This window comes from Mytilus californianus, unplaced genomic scaffold, assembly GCF_021869535.1.
Source record: "Mytilus californianus isolate M0D057914Y unplaced genomic scaffold, xbMytCali1.0.p SCAF_7, whole genome shotgun sequence".
Taxonomy (NCBI): domain Eukaryota; kingdom Metazoa; phylum Mollusca; class Bivalvia; order Mytilida; family Mytilidae; genus Mytilus; species Mytilus californianus.
Genome location: NW_026262723.1, coordinates 109224868 through 109246403, shown reverse-complemented (window position 1 = coordinate 109246403; position 21536 = coordinate 109224868). Strand labels below are relative to the sequence as shown.

The 21536-nt window shown below is 32.2% G+C and overlaps 1 protein-coding gene across 6 annotated transcripts in view; it reads left to right on the top strand.

Annotated features, from left to right (window-relative positions):
• Positions 1 to 3855: 3855 nt before the first annotated feature.
• Positions 3856 to 21536, top strand: part of LOC127710305 (guanine nucleotide-binding protein G(o) subunit alpha-like) — a 31760-nt gene continuing 14079 nt past the window's right edge. For all 6 annotated transcript variants that reach the window (XR_007986103.1, XR_007986101.1, XR_007986102.1 and 3 more), the window contains exons 1-3: positions 3856 to 4230; positions 11989 to 12080; positions 20889 to 20981. Coding sequence is in view for 3 of the 6 variants with exons in the window: in XM_052216105.1 (XP_052072065.1) it covers positions 4107 to 4230; positions 11989 to 12080; positions 20889 to 20981 (309 nt within the window). In the remaining 3 variants the exon portion in view is untranslated. The remainder of the gene's footprint in view (positions 4231 to 11988; positions 12081 to 20888; positions 20982 to 21536) is intronic.

The window sequence follows — 21536 nt, the reverse complement described above, 5'->3', positions numbered from 1 at the left end:
GTTACACCTAGAAGTTTCACCTCATCGTCACATTTTATGTTGAATCCATTTAGGTTGAAGACCATATTTTGAGTGTGTGTTTTTTTACCTATGGCAATTGCCTGGAATTTTTCTGGGTTTGCCTGCATTTTGTTGAAAGAGAACCATGATATTAGGGAGTTACTATCTTCCTCTAAAGGTTTTATTACTGATTCCAAAGTAGTACCTGATTTAGAGAGGGAGTTATCATCAGCATAGCTATATAAATCACAGTGTTTGACAAAAAGAAAGATGTCATTGATGAATACATTAAATAATACAGGGCCTAATATAGATCCCTGAGGAACACCTTTATAGATATCTTGCATTTGACTGATACTCTGTCCTACTTTCACACACTGTTTTCTTGTCGTCAGATAACTTTTGAGCAATTCAAGAGCAGATGGACTAAGCCCATATTTTTCCAATTTACAAAGAAGTAGTTCATGTGGAAGACAGTCAAAAGCTTTACTGAGATCCATCAATATTGCTGCTAAGTATTTATTATTGTCCAGTGCCTTTTTCCAATCTTCCAATATTTTAAGTAATGTTGACTGACAGCCATAGCCTGATCAAAAAGCCGCAAGGAAATGGTCGAAAATATCATCAAAGTATTTAGTAAGTTGATTTTTCTATGGCTGTTTAAAATTTTTTAGATATAGCAGGTAAAACACTAACTGGTCTATAGTTACCCTATTCAAGCACACTGTTTTTTTATGAATTGGTGCCACTTGGGCGATTTTTAACGAGTCTGGAAAAATGGAAGTGGATAATGATAAATTAACAAGCTGTGTGATAGGTTTAATCACTACAGGTTTAGCAGCGTGTAAAAGTTTTGGTGATATACCATCTATACCAGTTGCCTTTTTAACATTTATTTTACCAATTCTTTTAGAAACAAATTCTTCATTTATAGATTGAAAAGTAAGTTTATTTGATGTTGACCCATTTGAGTATTTATTAGAAATAGATTCTATACTTGGGTGTTTGTCATTCACCTGTATGTTGTTGTCACCGATGTTTTTTGCAACATTTACAAAAAAGTTATTAAAAATTTCAGATATTTCTTGTTGGTTTGTGATGATTTTGTTGTCTTCCTGTAGTATGGTATCTTTTTGGCTGGTGCATCCTTTGTTTGTTAGAAATGGCTTTACTGTTGGCCAGAAATCTTTAGACTTAGGACCACCTGTGCATCGTTCTAGGAAGTATCTATTAATCGATTGTTTTTTAAGTTTAGTGACAAAATTTCTTTGAGTTTTGTATGCATCCCATGTCTTGCTGTTATTCATTTTTTGAAATTTGTTATACAGCATTTTCTTTTTATAAATTGCAGATTTTAATTGTTTGTTCATTTTCACGAGTGATATCGTATAATTAGGAGCAAGAGCAGATCAATTAAATTAACATAAGAAGACATTTGACGAAATTTTGTTTCTGAAATAATAATTTCAACACCAAGAAAAAAATGTCCATGTCCCAAACGCCTGTTGTTTCATTTACGGACGAACAAGTCGACAGGACAAAGCCGCTTTAAATAGACTATAGCGAAGGCAAGATAACAGATACACCAAGATCCAGATAATGTGTATCAGATAATAGAATTCAGTTAGTAACTTGTGCCGTTTTAGGTTAAGAAAATGAGCTGTGTGTTCCTGCGAAGGACGTTAGAATCTATTCGAAAAATACTCAGAAGGTCCGATTCGATTTGATTTTGGTTTTTTAACGCCACTTTTAAGCACCGCTTTTGGGCTATTTCGTGGCGGCCAGTTTTTATTGGTGGAGGAAGCCGGAGTGCCCGGAGAAAATCACCGACCTTCGATAGGAAAACTGACAATCCTAGTCAATTAAGATTGGAGTCGAGTGCACCCGCACGAGCGGGGTTCGAACTCACAACCTAACTGTTGACTGGCTAGTGATTACAGTAGTAACTACTTAGACCACTCGGCCACCGAGGCCCCTCATAAGGTCCGACCATACGCGTATGATGGTATACGCGCATATGGTCATGATCATACACATGTGGTTCAAATACTCATATGGTCCGGTACATGTATATCCCTTTCATTATTTGTGTCTGGAGCTTGTCCCTCGGTGTGGGTTCGCGCAGATAAAATCTAAACTGCTTCAATAAGATAATAAATCGACATTCTATGGGAACTAAATGCGCTTCCTTTCTTACCTACTGATTACTTTATCAAAATGAAGCAGACTGCATACAGCAGCTTCTCAGTAAGAATGAGAAGAAGCTTTAGCATCACCTTCCGCTATAAAGATACTGTATCTCACTAAATAATTCAAAATTTGGTGACTATGTTGAACGTTCATCGATCCCATCGAATTTGAAAGAAGGATACAACAGATACAGTTAAATCTGACTCATAAATATTGAATAACATCCAGAAATTGACTACGATGGTCGGTTGAGAACAAGACTTTATGACAAACAAGATGATTTCAGCTTCCCAATTGTGAACTTTCTATTTCTATTCCACAGGCATTGTCTCAGAATTTTTTTTTTCCTATATACCTTAATAAAATTTGTTTTATTACGGTATATAGGGGGAAAAAATTCTGAGACAAGTGCCTGTGTTCTATTCAGCAAAATTCAAGCATCGCCTGCATATGGAGGATATCTCCCTTAGTTGTTGGTGCGATCTTTCAGAGCTTGCGTTTCCTGTCATCATTAAATGTTCCTTGATATAAGTTTGCTGCGCAGAAGGAAGCTATTGAATCAAGAATTCCATGTGTAAAATTTTAAAGTCATCCCTTCGAAAGTTTTACGAAAGTCATCAAGATCTGGTTAAACGTTATGGGCATATCTATGTCGCAGATGACCACGGGTTCTGGTGGAGTTCGTGTTGCTCAGTCTTAAGTTTTCTATCTTGTGCTTTGTATATTGTCTTTTGGTAGTTTTCCGTTTTTTTTTGCCATGGCATTGTCAGTTTGTTTTCGACTTATGAGTTTGAATATCACCTCTGTTTTGTCATGGCGTTGTCAGTGTCTTTTATGTTTTGATTGTCCATTCGGTAGCTTCTACCTATCTTTAAGCAGCTTAAACACACATGTTGGAGCATGCAATTATGGCGCAAAAACACAAAAGTAAAAGCATAAACTTATAAAAATAACTAAAATCAGAAACAGCAAAAAATAGCAAAAGCATTATAAGTAAATAAAAATTTTGCTGTGCTGAAAACAAAGCATAAAACTTAGATTAATAAACATTGGCAAGAATTTATCAAGTTTTGTAATTATAATCTAAAGCTGATACCTTACGAATCTTATCTTGCAGCACATTCCAAAGTTTAGCACCCGCATACCTTAAAGATTGTAGGCCATATGCTGTGGTAGTTCTGTTGTATTCTGGTTTCTAAAAGAGTAAGAGTTATCCTTTACGTGGATTTAATCATGATGATAAACAGGACATTATTTAGTGATAATTTATTAAACTTCAATACCAATGATCTCTTTCTTCTAATTCTTAAAGATGGTTATTTAGATTTACAAAGTAGATCTGCATTACTTGCTGAATAGCCTCCATAAATCTTAGAGCTCTCTCTCGTGAATTTTCTCAATCTATTTTGTATTTCCCTCCCTACAAAAGTGTCACACTAGTGAGCAATAATTACAGTTCTTATTTTGATGTTGTTGTTTTTAAGACCGAAATTTCTGGACTTGCGCCTCAAAAGTTGACACGAAATCTCGCGACTTTGATAATAGTGCATTAAAATATCTGTTTACTCTCGGATATAATTGACAGTAATATGTTGTGTTGTCACCGTAAAAAAAGTGGGCGGGTCATGTTCTGAATACACGTGACATTTACATTTACATGTTTTTTGAGGACACGACAACAAATCATTTGTCCCAGTACACAAATAAGTAGTACGGGTGTCTGAAGTGAAAAATCGACATTGATATATTTTTGTTTACAGTCTGTGTTTGAAAGTTGATTTTAAAGGAGTAAAGTGTTGATCTTTTGAAATATATGATTATTAGGGACGAATTGGATTTTATTTAACATGAAAAAGTTTTTAATGTATTATTAAAAATACGGTTGTAATTTTAGTGAAAATGTACAATTCATTAATATGGGCCAGTGTTTAAGTTTGGATCAAGAGGAATTGAAAGCACGTGCCAAAAGTGATGTTATAGACCGACAGTTACAGTCATGGGCTAAAGAAGAGCAAAATGTCATTAAAATTTTATTGCTTGGTAAGATTCTTACTAACTATTACTTTTTCGCTCAATTAAGGTAAATAAAATGTATATTTAATTGAAATTAGATAATGGTCAATATATAATATAGAAAAAGATGTCAAAGAATTTTGATTTTCCAATTATTGGCCTACTATAAAGTGTATGAACATATATATAACATATAAACTAAAGAGGCTTTGAGACATTGATGTTGTAATGTTTCTTTTGGATGTCAATGTCATGTTTTTTTTTTTGTTTTCTATGGTCTAATTTTGATCGCTCCCATTGTAGCTTCTTTGGTAGCAACAAAAACATGATTAATTCTTCCAGCTCTTAAAGTTGGCAGTGTCTTTCTGATAAGATTTAAGGGGGTTAGCTGATAGAAAGAATATTTTGATTATCTATGTATAATGTACATGTATGTCGCAATACTGTTCTTCTTTATATTTGATAGTAAATGGTGAAACTGCTATACAAGAAAATTGTATATATGTTTTTTTTATTTAGATATTTGTTAATATAAACATGTCTACATTTCTTATTTCATGATATATCTATCAGAAAATGTTTATTTGCCATAGACTAGTCATGTTACATGTTAGTGCCACTAGTTAGGCAAAAATTACTTACCCTTCAAACTACTCCAGGAATTATTAGCCTTGGTTTAACCAGAGACATATATACACACATATATGTGTATATATGTCTCTGGTTTAATGTAGATTTCTTGTTATGTTGATAAATCTAAAGTTATAAAGACTGTGATGTTTGTGAACTTTTATTTGTCTTGCTTTTATTCTTTTGGTTATTGTTTTGTTTGTCCTAATCTTCAACTTTCACTTTTGATTGTCCCATATATGGTAACTTGAGCAGGAACACAAAATATGATGGAATCCTCTGGCCTGGCTGGAAATTCCAAACATTCATACACATGTTCATTCAAATTACAATTTACCTTTAATTAACATTCAATATAGGAAAAAGGGTTTATTGCATTTATTTTTAACAAAATAGTTTTGAAGTCCAGGAAAGAGAGGTTTTTGATTTTGACAGATACTAAGTGGCTACTTTGATTTATATCTTCTGTCAACACATTCTAATCTGCAGAGAGACTTTCACTCCCATCAAATATATCTCAATTATAATTAAAAGCTTGCATATGAAAAAAAGAGATTATTCTGTGACACACAAACAAAAAGGAAGGACAAATATGTTTAGGCAACATACCTTGGCCTACAGGCCTGATCTAACACTTAATATTTTGTTTACAAGGTAATCCAATAACCAGCATGTTTTTCTTGTTGATTAACACTGAATATACAGGTATTATTTAATCTAAAATTGACACCTCCTTGTTTATCAATGATTAAGGTCCCAATGATAGTCCTTGTAATACAGATTAGCCATTATTTGTAATAGTAACACCTTCAATATTATCTATTTCCTTACTGATTGACAAATATACATGTTTTTATATTAAATTAACTTCCATTTTCAAGTTTTTACAAGTTGGTATTAAATGTCTTTTTAATTATAAATGATTAGAAAATTGTCCCTACGAGGTTGTCATTTTAAATCTCTTTTTTCAATATTTGATTTTTCAATAGCTGTGTTTGTGTATTTTTAGTATTTAACCTTCTCCCTTTCTACTGTAGATGTTACAAAATTCTGTGAAAATCTTTAAATGTATCTGTGTTTTCCTATAAAATAAAACATATAACAGTACATGCAGCACAGGTCATGACTACAAGGGGGGAAAAGGAGAAACAAATTATAATCCTCAAAACGTATACGATTTTTGTAAAGAAGACCAAAATTAGTCTACAGAAACATTATTTTACATATAGAAAACTAAAGATGGACTGAGGTAGTCTGAAATGGTTATTGGTATCCCACTGCTGGCACCAAAGAATATATTAGTTTTTGCCAAAAAAGACCCATGCTATCATTTATGAGGTCATTTAAATTCTGTCTTTTATAAAGCAATTAAAAATGTAAATTAATAAAAGGAAATCCATGTTTAAAAAAGATGAAAAGTATATCAAAGTAACTTCTATAGTAAAGCAAGGAATAGATATTCTGAGGGGAGATTTCAATACTGCTAAATACTTTGTTGCAGTGTTTATGGTTATAATTTTGTTTTATTATTCCCATGTCAAATATAATAAATTACCGCTATAAATCAGCCGATTTTCATGAAGATTTCCTGAAGTCAAATAAGTCACATCATATGTAAACTTCTCCACTCAGTGTGAATACAATATAAGATGTTTATTCAGATAAAGTGTTGTATCACCACCTATTAAAAGTTCATATTGATGGCTGTTCAAACATTGATGGTCAGATAACACTTCTCAAGGCCTACACAATGGAGTCCATTCAGAACTATATGATTATGGTATATGGAACTATTTACATGCATTGTGGACACAGTATGATATGTTCATCATAAATGTATCATCTATAAAACCTTTTAACAAGTCTAGACACTTAGGTCTCAATCATCCCTAAGAGGCATAAATCATTCATCTTTACCTCAGATATTCAAGTTATGATTTCCAATCTGAAATAGTTTTGCTTCAGTATGTTCAGATTTTACAATGCCTGATGACTATACTGGAACAGTAATTTTGTAATGCCCACTGTATAAGATAAACAGCTCCCTCAGTTGTGATAATTTGAGGACAGGAAAAGTATTGATATACTACATGTATTTACATTTGGTTAAAGCTTTTAGGCTGAACAGTAGTGATTTGTCTTGTTATAACAATCACTCATACAAGACTATGTATGATCACACATCTGAAATTGTTATTGGTCAAGTTAAGGTCTTTTTTCCATGTGATTATATTGTTACAATCTTTAACATGAATAAAAAAGCATCTTTTGCATAACAGAATTAAGTTGTAGCTACAGAATAGATTTGATAGTTTTATCAAATTACGTTGCATACCTGAGTTTGTCTGGTACATGTATTTAACCAATTGTATAGCTGATTTAATAGTAATTTTGCCTCAGAATTGTAAATGAATATTTTTGTTGATATAAAGAGTTCACCCCATGTTTTTGTAGGGTTTTGTGTTACTCAAAGTAATTTTTTGGTAGAGTGTTTAGTTGACCATTGATTGTCTTCTCCCTTTTTATTTTGGCCATGGCGTTGTCTGTTTTTCTTAGGTTTTTATTGACCCTTTGATATTTTGTCCCTCTTTTTTTACTTCTATATGCATGTACTTTAAATATTTTATTGGTTTTGTTGCACTGTGATATAATTTCATGGTTATCAAGATTCAACATTCTTCTGATCAATATAAATGTCATTTAAAGAAGGGCACTTTAAAAAACTTTTCATTGGAGATCAAATTCAATATTGATTATTGTCAATAAAGTGTTGTCATCCTAAATGTTTTGGTAGTTTAATGGAGGACAAACTGTGACAAATGCTTTCCCTTTAGTTCATGAATACCTCATTCATAGGCTTTTTACATCTGGTGACCTTCATGACCTTGCATGATTTTTTTAATAATAACTTGTAAAAAGAATAATTTATTGCTCATGAATATTTTTGGAAATGCAAATGACAAAACTACTTTTTTGTTGCAAATGCTTATATTTCTACTTGTAAATGCACGATTTAGTAATAAAATGACTGAGAAGTAAAAACTGGACATAAAATAAGGATAAAACTTGACCTTAGATCAATTCTAACCTGCATATCAAAGTAATTAATAACATTAAATAGTATTGACTCATGCTACTTAAAATTATAAATCTTGTTTCGTACAGGTATTAACTCTGTAAAGAAGTCACTGATCAGCATAAAAGAAAATGTAATTCTCAATACATACAGGTTTAAAGACAGAGATTTTTACAAATCCTCTTGTGACTAATTTATATTTTGTAACAGATTTACTATTGTAAAAAATGAATTTTTAATACTGAGATTATATCCATAATGGTATAATAATGGCTCTTGAACAAGATTTGTGTGGGCAAAGAACCGAGAATCACATTGATCTTAAACCTGAGATTTACATTTGTCCAACAGAGGTATTGTGTTCGGTGGACAGGAAGGTCATCAATTACACAGATTTATGGTTTCAATTCAATATTCAGTATTGCTGATTATCCAAAATAAAAACCGAAATACCGGAAAAATGTAAATAAAATGGGAAACTCCTTATTTTGTCAACTTGATTACACTTGTGATAAAGGAAGAGATATGTTTGACCATGTTCAATAACATTGTAAAGTAGCATTTGTATCACTCTGTACACATTAAAGCTAACTTTTAATTACAGTTATTGTCAAAGATTTAATTAGTTGTCCTCCCTCAAAACAGTTTAATACAAGACTATAATACCAGGAGTCACCAGTAGCTGTTTGGTTGAAAAGTAATCTTTGCACACAAGTAGCTCCACCTTACTGTACATGTAGACCACCCAATGTACGATGAAAAACTTTAGAATAAAAAGTCAATATTATAACCTTGAAAAATTAAGGTTGATTTTTTGGTCCTTTTTTTTCTTTTTCTTTTTTTTTTTTAAATTTCTGTGATGATATCAATTTAAATCTAACCTGTACGCTCAAACTATTAGTATAATTTGTAGTAAGTATATATATATTACAGCCATGGAATTTGCAAGCACATCTTGTTTTTGTTAAACACTTATGTCATCTTTTAACATCAAAGAAGTAAAGTTCTGTTTTTATCTTGGATGTGGAAATCTGTAACAGTCTGGAACATCATAATCAAGAGACATGAAAAAAAGCTCTTCATTGGAAGTTTTGGCCAGTTTTTGGATTTGATATTCAGAACCACTAGGTTATAACACTGTGTGGTCTAGTAGGTACATTTTTCTGTTTTTAAACCACTGGTATTATTTTACCTGCTTGTCAAGAGCACCTTTAATGTTACCATTTAAATGTCTTAGATGATTGTTACACTGAAATTTAAGAATGATAAACACTCAGTTTAAAGATAATTTTGACTTTTTCTGGTAATAGAATATTTTTTTTGTAATTGTTTAAGTACATTTTTATTGAACATTTTCCACAGCATATTTTCCTCTGTAAACCAAGGTTTTTAATAGGAAGAAAAAAGAAAAAATATCCTTGTGTAAACTCATCTTTGAAATATTACAACTTAACATATAATTAATTCTATTTCCAATAATTGATTTTGCTGGTGCATATGTGAAAATCGTAATGATTAAAAACAAAGACAAAATTAAAAGCATGCTTTAAAAGATACATTCTTGTAATTAAAACCAAGTTTCATTTACATGTAAAAGACAGATCATTGAGGAAGGGAATATCTGGTGGAAATGTCTGAAAAAAAAATAATCCACAGGTGAAAATGCTTTGATATGATAGGTCTATTTCTAAATATTTTAATGTTATGAGAAAAAAGCTGATTAAAGGTGAAAATTTCCAAAGTAAATAGAAGATTTTATAGAATGGAATGTGTAGTATTTACCTGTGATTACCTGTAAATCTGCAGATCAAAATATTATGTAATTTTTACAAATGACATACATGTTTTTTAGTTTTCTGTTCATACTTGTCTGTTCACGATATTAATGCATATTTAAGCAAGATATTACAATATGAATAAGTAACACATCTTTTTTATGACCCCGCCGTGCATTAAGTTTTACCCTTAAGCTTTTCAGTCCGTACGTCCCAAAATTAAAAGTTTCCATTCTCTAACTTTAGTTAACCTCAACCAAATGGTATGAAATTTATACACAATACTTATTAGAACCAAACACAGATCAAGTGTGAATTTGGGTGGTGTCACTTTCACCATTTATGAGTTATGTCCCTTTATAGATGGAAAAATTGGCAAAATTTGCAGTTTCTGCAATCTAACTTTATTTTTCCTCAACCAAATGTTATGAAACTTATACACAATGCTTTTACCACCAAACACAGATCTGGTTTGAATTTTGGTGGCTTCACTTTCACCGTTTTTGAGTTATGTCCCTTTATAAATGGAAAAATTGCTTAATTTGCAGTTTCTACAATCTTACTTTATTTTGCCTGAACCAAATGTTATGAAACTTATAAAGAATGCTTATCACCCTCAAACACAAATCATGTTTGAATTTGGGCGGCATCACTTCAGCTGTTCCTTTGTAAATTGAAAAATTGCAGAATTTGCCATATATTTACAAGCATGTCCCATGGACACATTCTTCATTTATTTTAATTCTAACTTTATTCCATGTCCCTCAGTCTAAAATTTTCAAACATGGTATCTAAGAAAACATTACACTGAGACTACTTTAACACTATGTTATATTAGTCTTAGTATTACAGTAGAAAAGAGTATATAGAAAGACAAAGATGAGGGATATCATTTTTGAAATGGGGTGAACTTTTTTAAACACAAGGTGTTACTACAAACAACATGTATAAAGGAAGAAGGTACTAAATACAAATTATCTAAATATACCTAAGTAAATAAAGTTATGTAACTGCATGAATGGAGATGATTTGATGTGACAGTTTCTCAGTTTCAGTTTTGGTCTCTGGTTATTCTTTGACCTGTGCACAAGAGGTATAAATTGATGCAGGGCATTTAAATTATAACATGATTGTCTGATATAAATTAAGTAAAGGGGAATGTAATTCATTAAAATTGGGCTAGAGAATGTAGTATTGCATCAGTTGTATTTCCACTTGACAGACACATTCCAATGGCACATATTTTAAATGCTTATGTTTAATTTATGAAATGATTCTCCGCCTACATTTCCCATGTTAAATCATTCATTCATTTACAATCTGACAAGTATACCTTTGAGACATATAATGTTTATCATCATTATCTATATTTCTGTGAATGGCATTTGTTTTGTTGTAATTAAATCCATGCTTCAAAAAGATAGAATAAGACAGTTTTCATAATGTATATCTTGAATCAATGTTATTTATTTTAAACAAGGGTTTTGCTTTAAGAAGATCTATACACATTCATTGACTACTCCTTCTACTGTTGAGGTATCATCTTTGAACTTGGTGGGGGATTTTTGTCATGCCTGCAGTTCATTAGTGTTGCCCAAGTCAAATGACATAATTGAATTTAACCAAGAGTTTCACACAGGCTATGTTTTGAATTGAACTGCCTTATATTCATGGTTCATAAGGAGTTATAAGTGAAATGTCCTTAAAAAAGTCCTAAAGAAGGCATCAATTTAAAGGATGGAAAGTCTTTGACTGTTGTAATTCAAAATTCAAAGGTCTGTCAGAGAGAAGACAGCACACTTATTAAACCCCAGATTATATGCATGCATAGCATAATTTCTTTAGACCATGGACTGCATATAAGAGAATATTGGAGTTAACAAGAGAGCGAATACAATAATTGTTCTTGCCAATGTGGAATATTCTTATGCCCCCGCCACAGCAGAGGGGGCATTAAGTGTTACTCTAATGTCTGTCTGTACGTCCGTCTCTACGTCTGTATTTTCATACGTACATCCCAAAATTAGTTTCCGTTCTCTAACTTTAGTTTGCCTCAACCAAATGTTATAAAATAACAAATACAAATCAAGTTTGAAATTTGGGTGGTGTCACTTTTACTGTTCTAGAGTTGTGTCCCTTTACAAATGGATACATTCTCCATTTATCTCTCAAACATTTGTTATGTGTCTTGATATTTTTTATATGTTTGTGCTAATCTGAAACCCCAATTTGATAATATATAAATATTAATATGTTAGTGTCATTAGTTCATTTATAATGAGATTTCTTTTTATATATTAACAGGTGCAGCAGAGAGTGGCAAAAGTACTTTGGTAAAGCAAATGAAAATAATTCACCATGATGGATTTTCTAATGATGAATTAATGTCATTTAAGGTATGTTTAGAATGTGTTTTAAGACAGGAGGATGGATGGTGTTTGCACAGAGATGAATAGATCTCCTTATACATTATGGTTTCCAGAGATAGCACTGGAAGGGGTTTAACAAGTACATTAGGTCATGAAATTATATGCCGTATATCTGGTTGAAAAACTGAAAATAGGAAGGGTCTCGGTCTTGGTTGGATTTTTTTTATGTCTCTGCCATAGTTGAGGGGGCATTAAGTTTTACCCTTGTCCGTCTGTACCTACGTACATATGTCCCAAAGTTGGTTTCCATTCTCTAACTTTAGTTTGCCTCAACCAAATGTAATGAAACTTATACACAATGCTTATTACCACAAAACACAGATCAAGTTTGAATTTTGGTGGTGTCACTTTAACCGTTCTAGAGTTATGCCCCTTTACAAATGGAAAAATTGCTGAATTTTTCGTTTCCGTTTTCTAACTTCAGTTTGCCTCAACCAAATGTTATGAAACATACAAAATGCTTATTACCACAAAATACAGATAAAGTTTGAATATTTGGTGGTGTCACTTCAACCGTTCTAGAGTTATGCCCATTTACAAATGGAAAATTGCTGAATTTTTCGTTTCCATTCTCTAACTTAAGTTAGCCTCAACCAAATGTTATGAAACTTATACACAATACTTATTACACAAAACTCAGATCAAGTACAAATTTGAGTAGCATCACTTTTACCGTTCTTTAGTTATGTCCCTTTATAACTTTATATGATATGCAAGCGGGGGCATCATCTGTGTCCCATGGACATATTTCCCATTTATTAGTCCCCTACAGTCTATCTGTCTGTCCATCGGTCAGTCCAGCAAATCAGTTTTCCACACTTTTTTTCTTTGTGCTTGAAGATATTGTTTGGTATTTGGTGTAATGTTTTATCATGACAAGTTACAAATCAATTTCGAATTTTGTTCTGGTCTCATGATTTTGAGCAGAGTTATGGTCCTTGGACTTAGAATATTCACTCAAATAATCAGTTTCCGCACTTTTTTTCGTCATGCTTGAAGATATTGATTTGATAATTGATATATAGTTTTATCATGACAAGTGACAGATCAATTTCGAATTTTGTTCCGGTCTGATGATATTGTGCAGAGTTATGGCCCTTGGACTTAGAAAATTCACTTAAATAATCAGTTTTCCACGCTTTTTTTCATCATACTTGAAGATATTGACTTGATATTTGTTATATAGTTTACACCATGACAAGTTATAGATCAAGTTAGCATTTTGTTCCAGTACAATGAATTTTTAACCGGTAGGGGACTATGTATTGCCATGCAATACTCTCAGAATGCTTGTTTATTTTCATTTTTTTATGCCCCTGCTGTAGCGGAGGGGGCATTAAGTTTTACCCTTGTCCGTCTGTACGTCCATATGTCTCGCAAATTGGTTTCCGTTCTCTAACTTTAGTTTGCCTCAACCAAATGTTATGAAACTTATACACAATACTTATTACCACAAAACACAGATCAAGTTTGCATTTTGGTGGCATCACTTTTACTGTTCTAGAGTTATGGCCCTTTACAAATGGAAAAATTGCTGAATTATTCGTTTCCGTTTTCTAACTTATGTTTGCCTCAACCAAATGTTATGAAACTTATACGCAATGCTTATTACCACAAAATTCAGATCATGTATGAATTTGGGTAGCGTCACTTTTACCGTTCTTGAGTTATGTCCCTTTATATCGTTATATGCAAGGGGGAGCATAGTGTCCCATGGACACATTCTCCATTTATTTTAAATATAAAGAGAAACTACATGATTAGTTCAATGTGTAATATAATAATGAAAATCTAAGATATTGATTTGAATTACATTTTTTGGAATGAAGCTATCCAATAATGATGAGATCTTCATAAGATATTCATCTAGTAAATCAAGTAAAATGCACAGAGGCCAAAAACAATATTCTGTCAACATCTTCTGATAGATGTATGTCAGAACTTGTAATAGCCAATAGTGTAGCTCATTTTGAACTGTCATAGACTCACTAGATTTTCTTATTTTTAAGATGAAATTATAAAGAGGGTTCATTTGGTGACTGGAAACATTACATGTAAGAGTAATTTACCATACCAAACATTCTAATGAATTACTGTTAATTGAGGTAATGAAGTCTTCTTTGCCAAACAGTCTTTCATAATGTCATGTCATAAGATTGATTTGATCTTTGTCTTCTTTAATATTGGTATTAAACAAAGTAAAGCAGGAAACTGTTAAGGGTTAACATAGTCATCAGATGTCCAGTACGATTTTGATATAAATCTATTTTTGTTATATATTTTTAAGAATGGAAATATTTGACCACAAACTGAAATACAAAGATTAAAATTTTACATGTAAGGGGAAAGAGTTTGTATTGCCTGATGTCAATCTGACTGTTTTAATGTAACCTTCCAATCCATCCATATTATTGCTTGATGTCTTGTTTGTCTTTTTAAAAGTTTACAAATCAATGCTGATTATTGTTAACTGAAATCATCAAGTAATAGGATATATATGTAGCATATGTTTCTGTGTTTAGACATTGATTTTCTTTAATTTGTTAAACCTGGTTTTTTTCTCATTGAGTCTGAAAAAAGGAAATGTATAGAATATCAGATTTCTCTTTAAAACAGAAATTCTCTGTGCACATTTCATTTGATCTAATATTTTATCTATTTCTCCAGCTTGATATATATACAGTATTTTTATAATAGCTTGTAATTAATAAAACAGCCATAAAAAATTACTTCTATGGACAAGTAGTTTAAATGACTGCCTTTGTAATATTCTTTATTGAAAAGGGTTTATAATGCTTCATCCATTATGAAATACATTGGATTAATATTTAATGCAATTTTTATTTTCAAACACATTAATTTAACATGTAAATATGGGCTACCTAGTTTCATTCGCTTTGAATCCATCTGATCTATTCAATCAGAGCAGTTTTCTGGTTGAAATTTTATGTCAAGGTTTTATAAATAGATGTCTTTGATAATATTTTAATGGGGTTTTTATGGATATGGTTATACTAGCTAACAATAGTTTTATCGCTATACATTTCACAAAGGCCTTTTTTAACAATGTTGCTACCCAGTAAATCTGAATATTTGCATGATTTGAAATTTATGAACATATAAAATAGATAAAAAAATTACAGATGAAACCCATTTAAACCTAAAGTTCATAATGCTTATATATTGCAAAAGTATAGAAAGCCCAATAGTAAAATAATTCTGGATAAAAAGGCCTTTACAAGACCATTGAAAAGGTTCAGGCTAAGTACAGAGGACTGCTAGATCCTAGGTACATTAAATATGACAATCAGTTACCAGTATTACTATTTAATGGTCTCGACCCTTCATATGTCAATTGCAACTAACTCCCACATACCCCTTGTTTTAAATTGACTAGAGAAAATGCATACATTTTGCTTCTTACATGCCTTGCCTAATATAATAGGCATATTTTAAAAAAAGTATATGTATGGTTTTATTACAACCCTACGAGTGGAACATTTTGTAAAATGTACAATGGCGGAGGTGAGGAGACAAACAGATACATTTTGTATGTGCCTGTCCCAAGTCAGGAGCCTGTAATTCAGTGGTTGTCGTTTTTTGCTGTATTTCATATTTGTTTTTCTTTCATTATTTTGTACATAAATCAGGCCGTTTAAGTTTTCCTCGTTTGAATTGTTTTACATTTGTCATTTCCGGGCCTTTTATAGCTGACTGGGCGGTATGGGTTTTACTCATTGTTGAAGGCCGTATGGTGACCCATAGTTGTTAATTTCTGTGTCATTTGGTCTCTTGTGGAGAGTTGTCTCATTGGCAATCATACCACATCTTCTTATTTTATAATAACTATTACTAACTTTTTGTTTACAATGTATAAGTACTGTACATAACATTTATACATTTAAATAAGTATAACTGAATGTACTAATGCATTGTCACAAGAGTTAAATAGTATCTTTTTGTAGGCTCATGTCGGCCAGTGTAAAAATGGCTTATCTCTAACAACAGTTATATATATATACCAGTACATAGAAAGTAAATGGAATATGTCAGGGAATAAATCCTCCTTATTTACATGGATCATACAAATATTTTTCATACCATAAATGACATGGTAGATAATACAATATAATTAACCTGTCAGGTAATACGTAAAATTGTCACCTACTCGTCATGTCATATATGTTATTTATATATACTGTTTTCTAATAAATAGTAATAACATAAACATGTAATAGATATTTGTAAGAGAACAGTTAGAATACTAAGGGATATGGTCCCAAAGTGTAGTGTACACAGAATACTAAGGGATATGGTCCCAAAGTGTAGTGTACACAGAATACTAAGGGATATGGTCCCAAAGTGTAGTGTACACAGAATACTAAGGGATATGGTCCCAAAGTGTAGTGTACACAGAATACTAAGGGATATGGTCCCAAAGTGTAGTGTACACAGAATACTAAGGGATATGGTCCCAAAGTGTAGTGTACACAGAATACTAAGGGATATGGTCCCAAAGTGTAGTGTACACAGAATACTAAGGGATAATTATTAGTCCCAAAGTGTAGTGTACACAGAATACTAAGGGATATGGTCCCAAAGTGTAGTGTACACAGAATACTAAGGGATAATTATTAGTCCCAAAGTGTAGTGTACACAGAATACTAAGGGATATGGTCCCAAAGTGTAGTGTACACAGAATACTAAGGGATATGGTCCCAAAGTGTAGTGTACACAGAATACTAAGGGATAATTATTAGTCCCAAAGTGTAGTGTACACAGAATACTAAGGGATATGGTCCCAAAGTGTAGTGTACACAGAATACTAAGGGATAATTATTAGTCCCAAAGTGTAGTGTACACAGAATACTAAGGGATATGGTCCCAAAGTGTAGTGTACACAGAATACTAAGGGATAATTATTAGTCCCAAAGTGTAGTGTACACAGAATACTAAGGGATATGGTCCCAAAGTGTAGTGTACACAGAATACTAAGGGATAATTATTAGTCCCAAAGTGTAGTGTACACAGAATACTAAGGGATATGGTCCCAAAGTGTAGTGTACACAGAATACTAAGGGATATGGTCCCAAAGTGTAGTGTACACAGAATACTAAGGGATATGGTCCCAAAGTGTAGTGTACACAGAATACTAAGGGATATGGTCCCAAAGTGTAGTGTACACAGAATACTAAGGGATATGGTCCCAAAGTGTAGTGTACACAGAATACTAAGGGATAATTATTAGTCCCAAAGTGTAGTGTACACAGAATACTAAGGGATATGGTCCCAAAGTGTAGTGTACACAGAATACTAAGGGATAATTATTAGTCCCAAAGTGTAGTGTACACAGAATACTAAGGGATATGGTCCCAAAGTGTAGTGTACACAGAATACTAAGGGATATGGTCCCAAAGTGTAGTGTACACAGAATACTAAGGGATATGGTCCCAAAGTGTAGTGTACACAGAATACTAAGGGATATGGTCCCAAAGTGTAGTGTACACACAGTGCATTGTAGGGACAGTCAAATATTTCACAAAATATTTTAAAGATTTACGACTCAGGTTGCATCTTATATTGTAACTAAACTTTTAAGAAACTTTAGCAACCATTGTTTTATTTGTAATAGTGACAATATCTTCATAAAAGACACACTTTCTTTTAAAAAGTTTTGAAATCTCCACCAGTTGTCTGTCACTTGTTTCTCTTGGTTAAAAATTCTGCTGTAAAAAAATTTCTCCCTTCCATAATGAACATTTCCATGTTTGGAAAATTCTCTTTGAGAACTCAATTTATTGTAAGCTCACTAAAAAGGTTCAGGTACCATACTCAATTGATTTTCTACTAGCTGCTTATGTCACAGGATGTCATATCTATACATTATTAGCTAGATCTTAATAGAATGTATCTAAAATTGAGAATGGAAATGGGGAATGTGTCAAAGAGACAACCCGACCATAGAACAGACAACAGCAGAAGGTCACCAACAGGTCTTCAATGCAGCGAGAAATTCCCGCACCCGGAGGCGTCCTTCAGCTGGCCCCTAAACAAATATATATACTAGTTCAGTGATAATGAACGCCATACTAAACTCCAAATTGTACACAAGAAACTAAAATTAAAAATAATACAAGACTAACAAAGGCTAGAGGCTCCTGACTTGGGACAGGCGCAAAAATGCGGCGGGGTTAAACATGTTTATGAGATCTCAACCCTCCCCCTATACCTCTAGCCAATGTAGAAAAGTAAACGCATAACAATACGCACATTAAAATTCAGTTCAAGAGAAGTCCGAGTCTGATGTCAGAAGATGTAACCAAAGAAAATAAACAAAATGACAATAATACATAAATAACAACAGACTACTAGCAGTTAACTGACATGCCAGCTCCAGACTTCAATTAAACTGATTGAAAGATTATGTCTTCATCATATGAATATCAGGCACAATCCTTCCCGTTAGGGGTTTAGTATCATACCATCATAACATATATGAGAAGAACATAACCCGTGTCATGCCAACAACTGGTTTTTAAATAAATGTGTTTAGTGCCGATGCAAAGACCCTATAAGTGAATCAATATTAACGCCAAAATATGCAATCTTTAATGACCTGACAACAGTATCGTAACTATATCCCTTCTTGATAAGTCTATTTAAAGGTTTTGTTAGTTTCAGAGGTGAATACTGACATTTTTGTGCTTTATAAAGAATATTTCCATAAAAAATTGGATGTGATATACCTGAACGTATAAGAAGTCTGCATGTTGAGCTATATTTACGAATGATGTCCTTATACCGATGATAAAATTTAGTAAATGTTTTGACTAGTTTGTGATATCGAAAACCCTGGTGTAATAATTTTTCAGTAATACATAAATTTCTCTCGTTAAAATCTAAAACATTGTTACATACACGAGCGAATCGTACAAGTTGAGATATATAAACACCGTAAGATGGTGACAAGGGAATCTACCTATTTGAGAGATCTCTATAAATTTTATTTTTGTGTTATGTTGTATTTGAACTCGACAGCTCTTTTAATGGCTTACGCTTTATGAAATACCAAAGTCATTAACAGATGAGATTCCATGAAGCAGACTGTGTACTCAGACCATGAGACAAACTTAATCTTTTATGGTGAAACACAATGTAAAATATTAAATTTTTCAAAGTTTCTTGTAGTGACTGGATGCATTTGTTCGTATTGTGGTTTTAGAACAAATACACCCACCTTAAAAGCAATACTTAATAGAAATATTGGTTACGTAATGATACCATGATATAATATGAGAAATCTTCTGAAAAAGTTTTGAGATCCAAAGATAAGCAACACATTATATCAAACCACATGAGTTTAGCCCAATGCATTATGTGCTAATGAATTTCACCTGGATATTTGTTTACTAGTCAAACAAACTCATGATTAAATTCCATAAAAAAGTGAAATGTTAAGATTAAAAATCGGAAGTCATATAGTTGGCTATCAATGTCATATCGATCAATCATTTATTTAAATTCTGTGTAAAAATATGATTAAAAAAAAAGTTTTATGATTTAGAACTACTTTACCAGAGTAAATATACCCTTCAGGCATTACTAGAACAGGTTAACTTATTGCAATAAATATTCGATAATATTTTTATTTGTTATCAAAAGTCTGCACTATTTTTAGTAAGATTACTGTCTGTAGGTAAGACAAACTTTTAAAAATATGATTGGACAAGAATATGTTTTTACCTGGGGATATTATCTATACACACCTACGTTAATATTTACCTGGCCTAATTACTAATGGTTCTGTGGTTTCATTGATGAACTTACTATGATAATTAACATTGCTGACCCTTTATTCAAATTTTGGTGGTTTTTTTTGTGGTATTTATGTAGCTGATGAAAGACATGACAAGATTGTCAATTGTTTAACTGTCTAAATGAAGGCCAAGACAGACATGTCATATTCAATAAATATCTATAAGATCTATTTAAATATAATAAATAGAGGAGTGTTGAATGATTAATATTTAATTAATAGAATACTGTTAGATCTATGACCATTATATGGCAAATATAGTATGAATTTATGATTATAGATTCCTGTAATATATGTCAGGATTAACATTTTGGTTTATGATTATCTTAAAAGTTAGTCCTAGAGATCTCTGACTTCTGGAGGACCCCAGCAAGTCCCCAAAAAGGCTGCCCCGCTTCAGAGCAATCTCTGACTTAACTGAATGATGTGGATCAGATGCTATCATTTAGACATTGTTCAGTATCGAAATAGTAAAGGTTCTGAGTTCTATGTCAAGTTCAGTATTAAGATTCTGAAAAGTGGATATTCAGGAACTTTGGCTGTCACAGGAATATGGGGCATGTGGGGTTATACTGAATTCTCTCCTTTACAATTGAAAATATTCTGACAGAAGCATGGTAAATTTTGGGTCCTGACATTAGGTCTTTTAGAGCAAGAATGTTCAGCTTTATGAATTACAAAGGTTTTCTTATTTAATATTGAAGATTGAATGTCTACAATGAGTTTCTGAAAATGTGTTTTAGGTAGTTGGGCACAAGAACTGAGGCTAAAGACAAATTAGGATCCCCACATGAGTGTATATCTTAATGAATATTGATACGAACAAGAGTAGTGTTTTATTAACCCATAAACTTAATTATTTACTCTTTTTTTTTTTATTGAATAATATTGGTATTTTTTATTTTATATAATGTACGGTAATTTTTGCATCATAATCAGTAACATTTTTTTCATTACAGCCAGCAGTCCTAGATAATTTACTGGGTTCAATGAAGTATGTCCTGACAGGAATGGGACTGTTACGTATTAATCTGGAAAATCCTAAATACAGAGTAAGTCAGCACATGATTTTCATTTGAATATAAAAAATAAGAAGATGTGGTATGATTGCCAACGAGACAACAATCCACCCGATATCAAAGGGCGTAGATGTTAGCAACTATGATAAAGTTGCCCTATACAGCCTTCAACAATGAGCAAAACCGATACCACAATGATTTGGACTAAAGTAGAAACAGAATTAAGAGGCATTATCCTCTGATATAGTTATACAGCTTTCATGCTAGCAGATTTTTATCAGATATCTATTTGGTTTAATTTTGTACATTTGTAGGAACTTAAGTTGAAAGTTGACCATACACTTCTTTCATCCCCGAAGGTATATCTTAAGCTTTCCAAAATTTTGCTTCTGAATGTTTCTGGTAAATGCTGAAATGTTATCCAGAAGAAAACTTAATAAACACCAATTTTATTATTTTGTATGCTGAAGTTTGAATTTGGATTGATAAATTCACATTTTATACAATATTTTACATGGACTATACATAAATTAGATTGTAACTCTGTGACTATTTCAAAGCTTATACACTTTTGTATGCATCTATTTT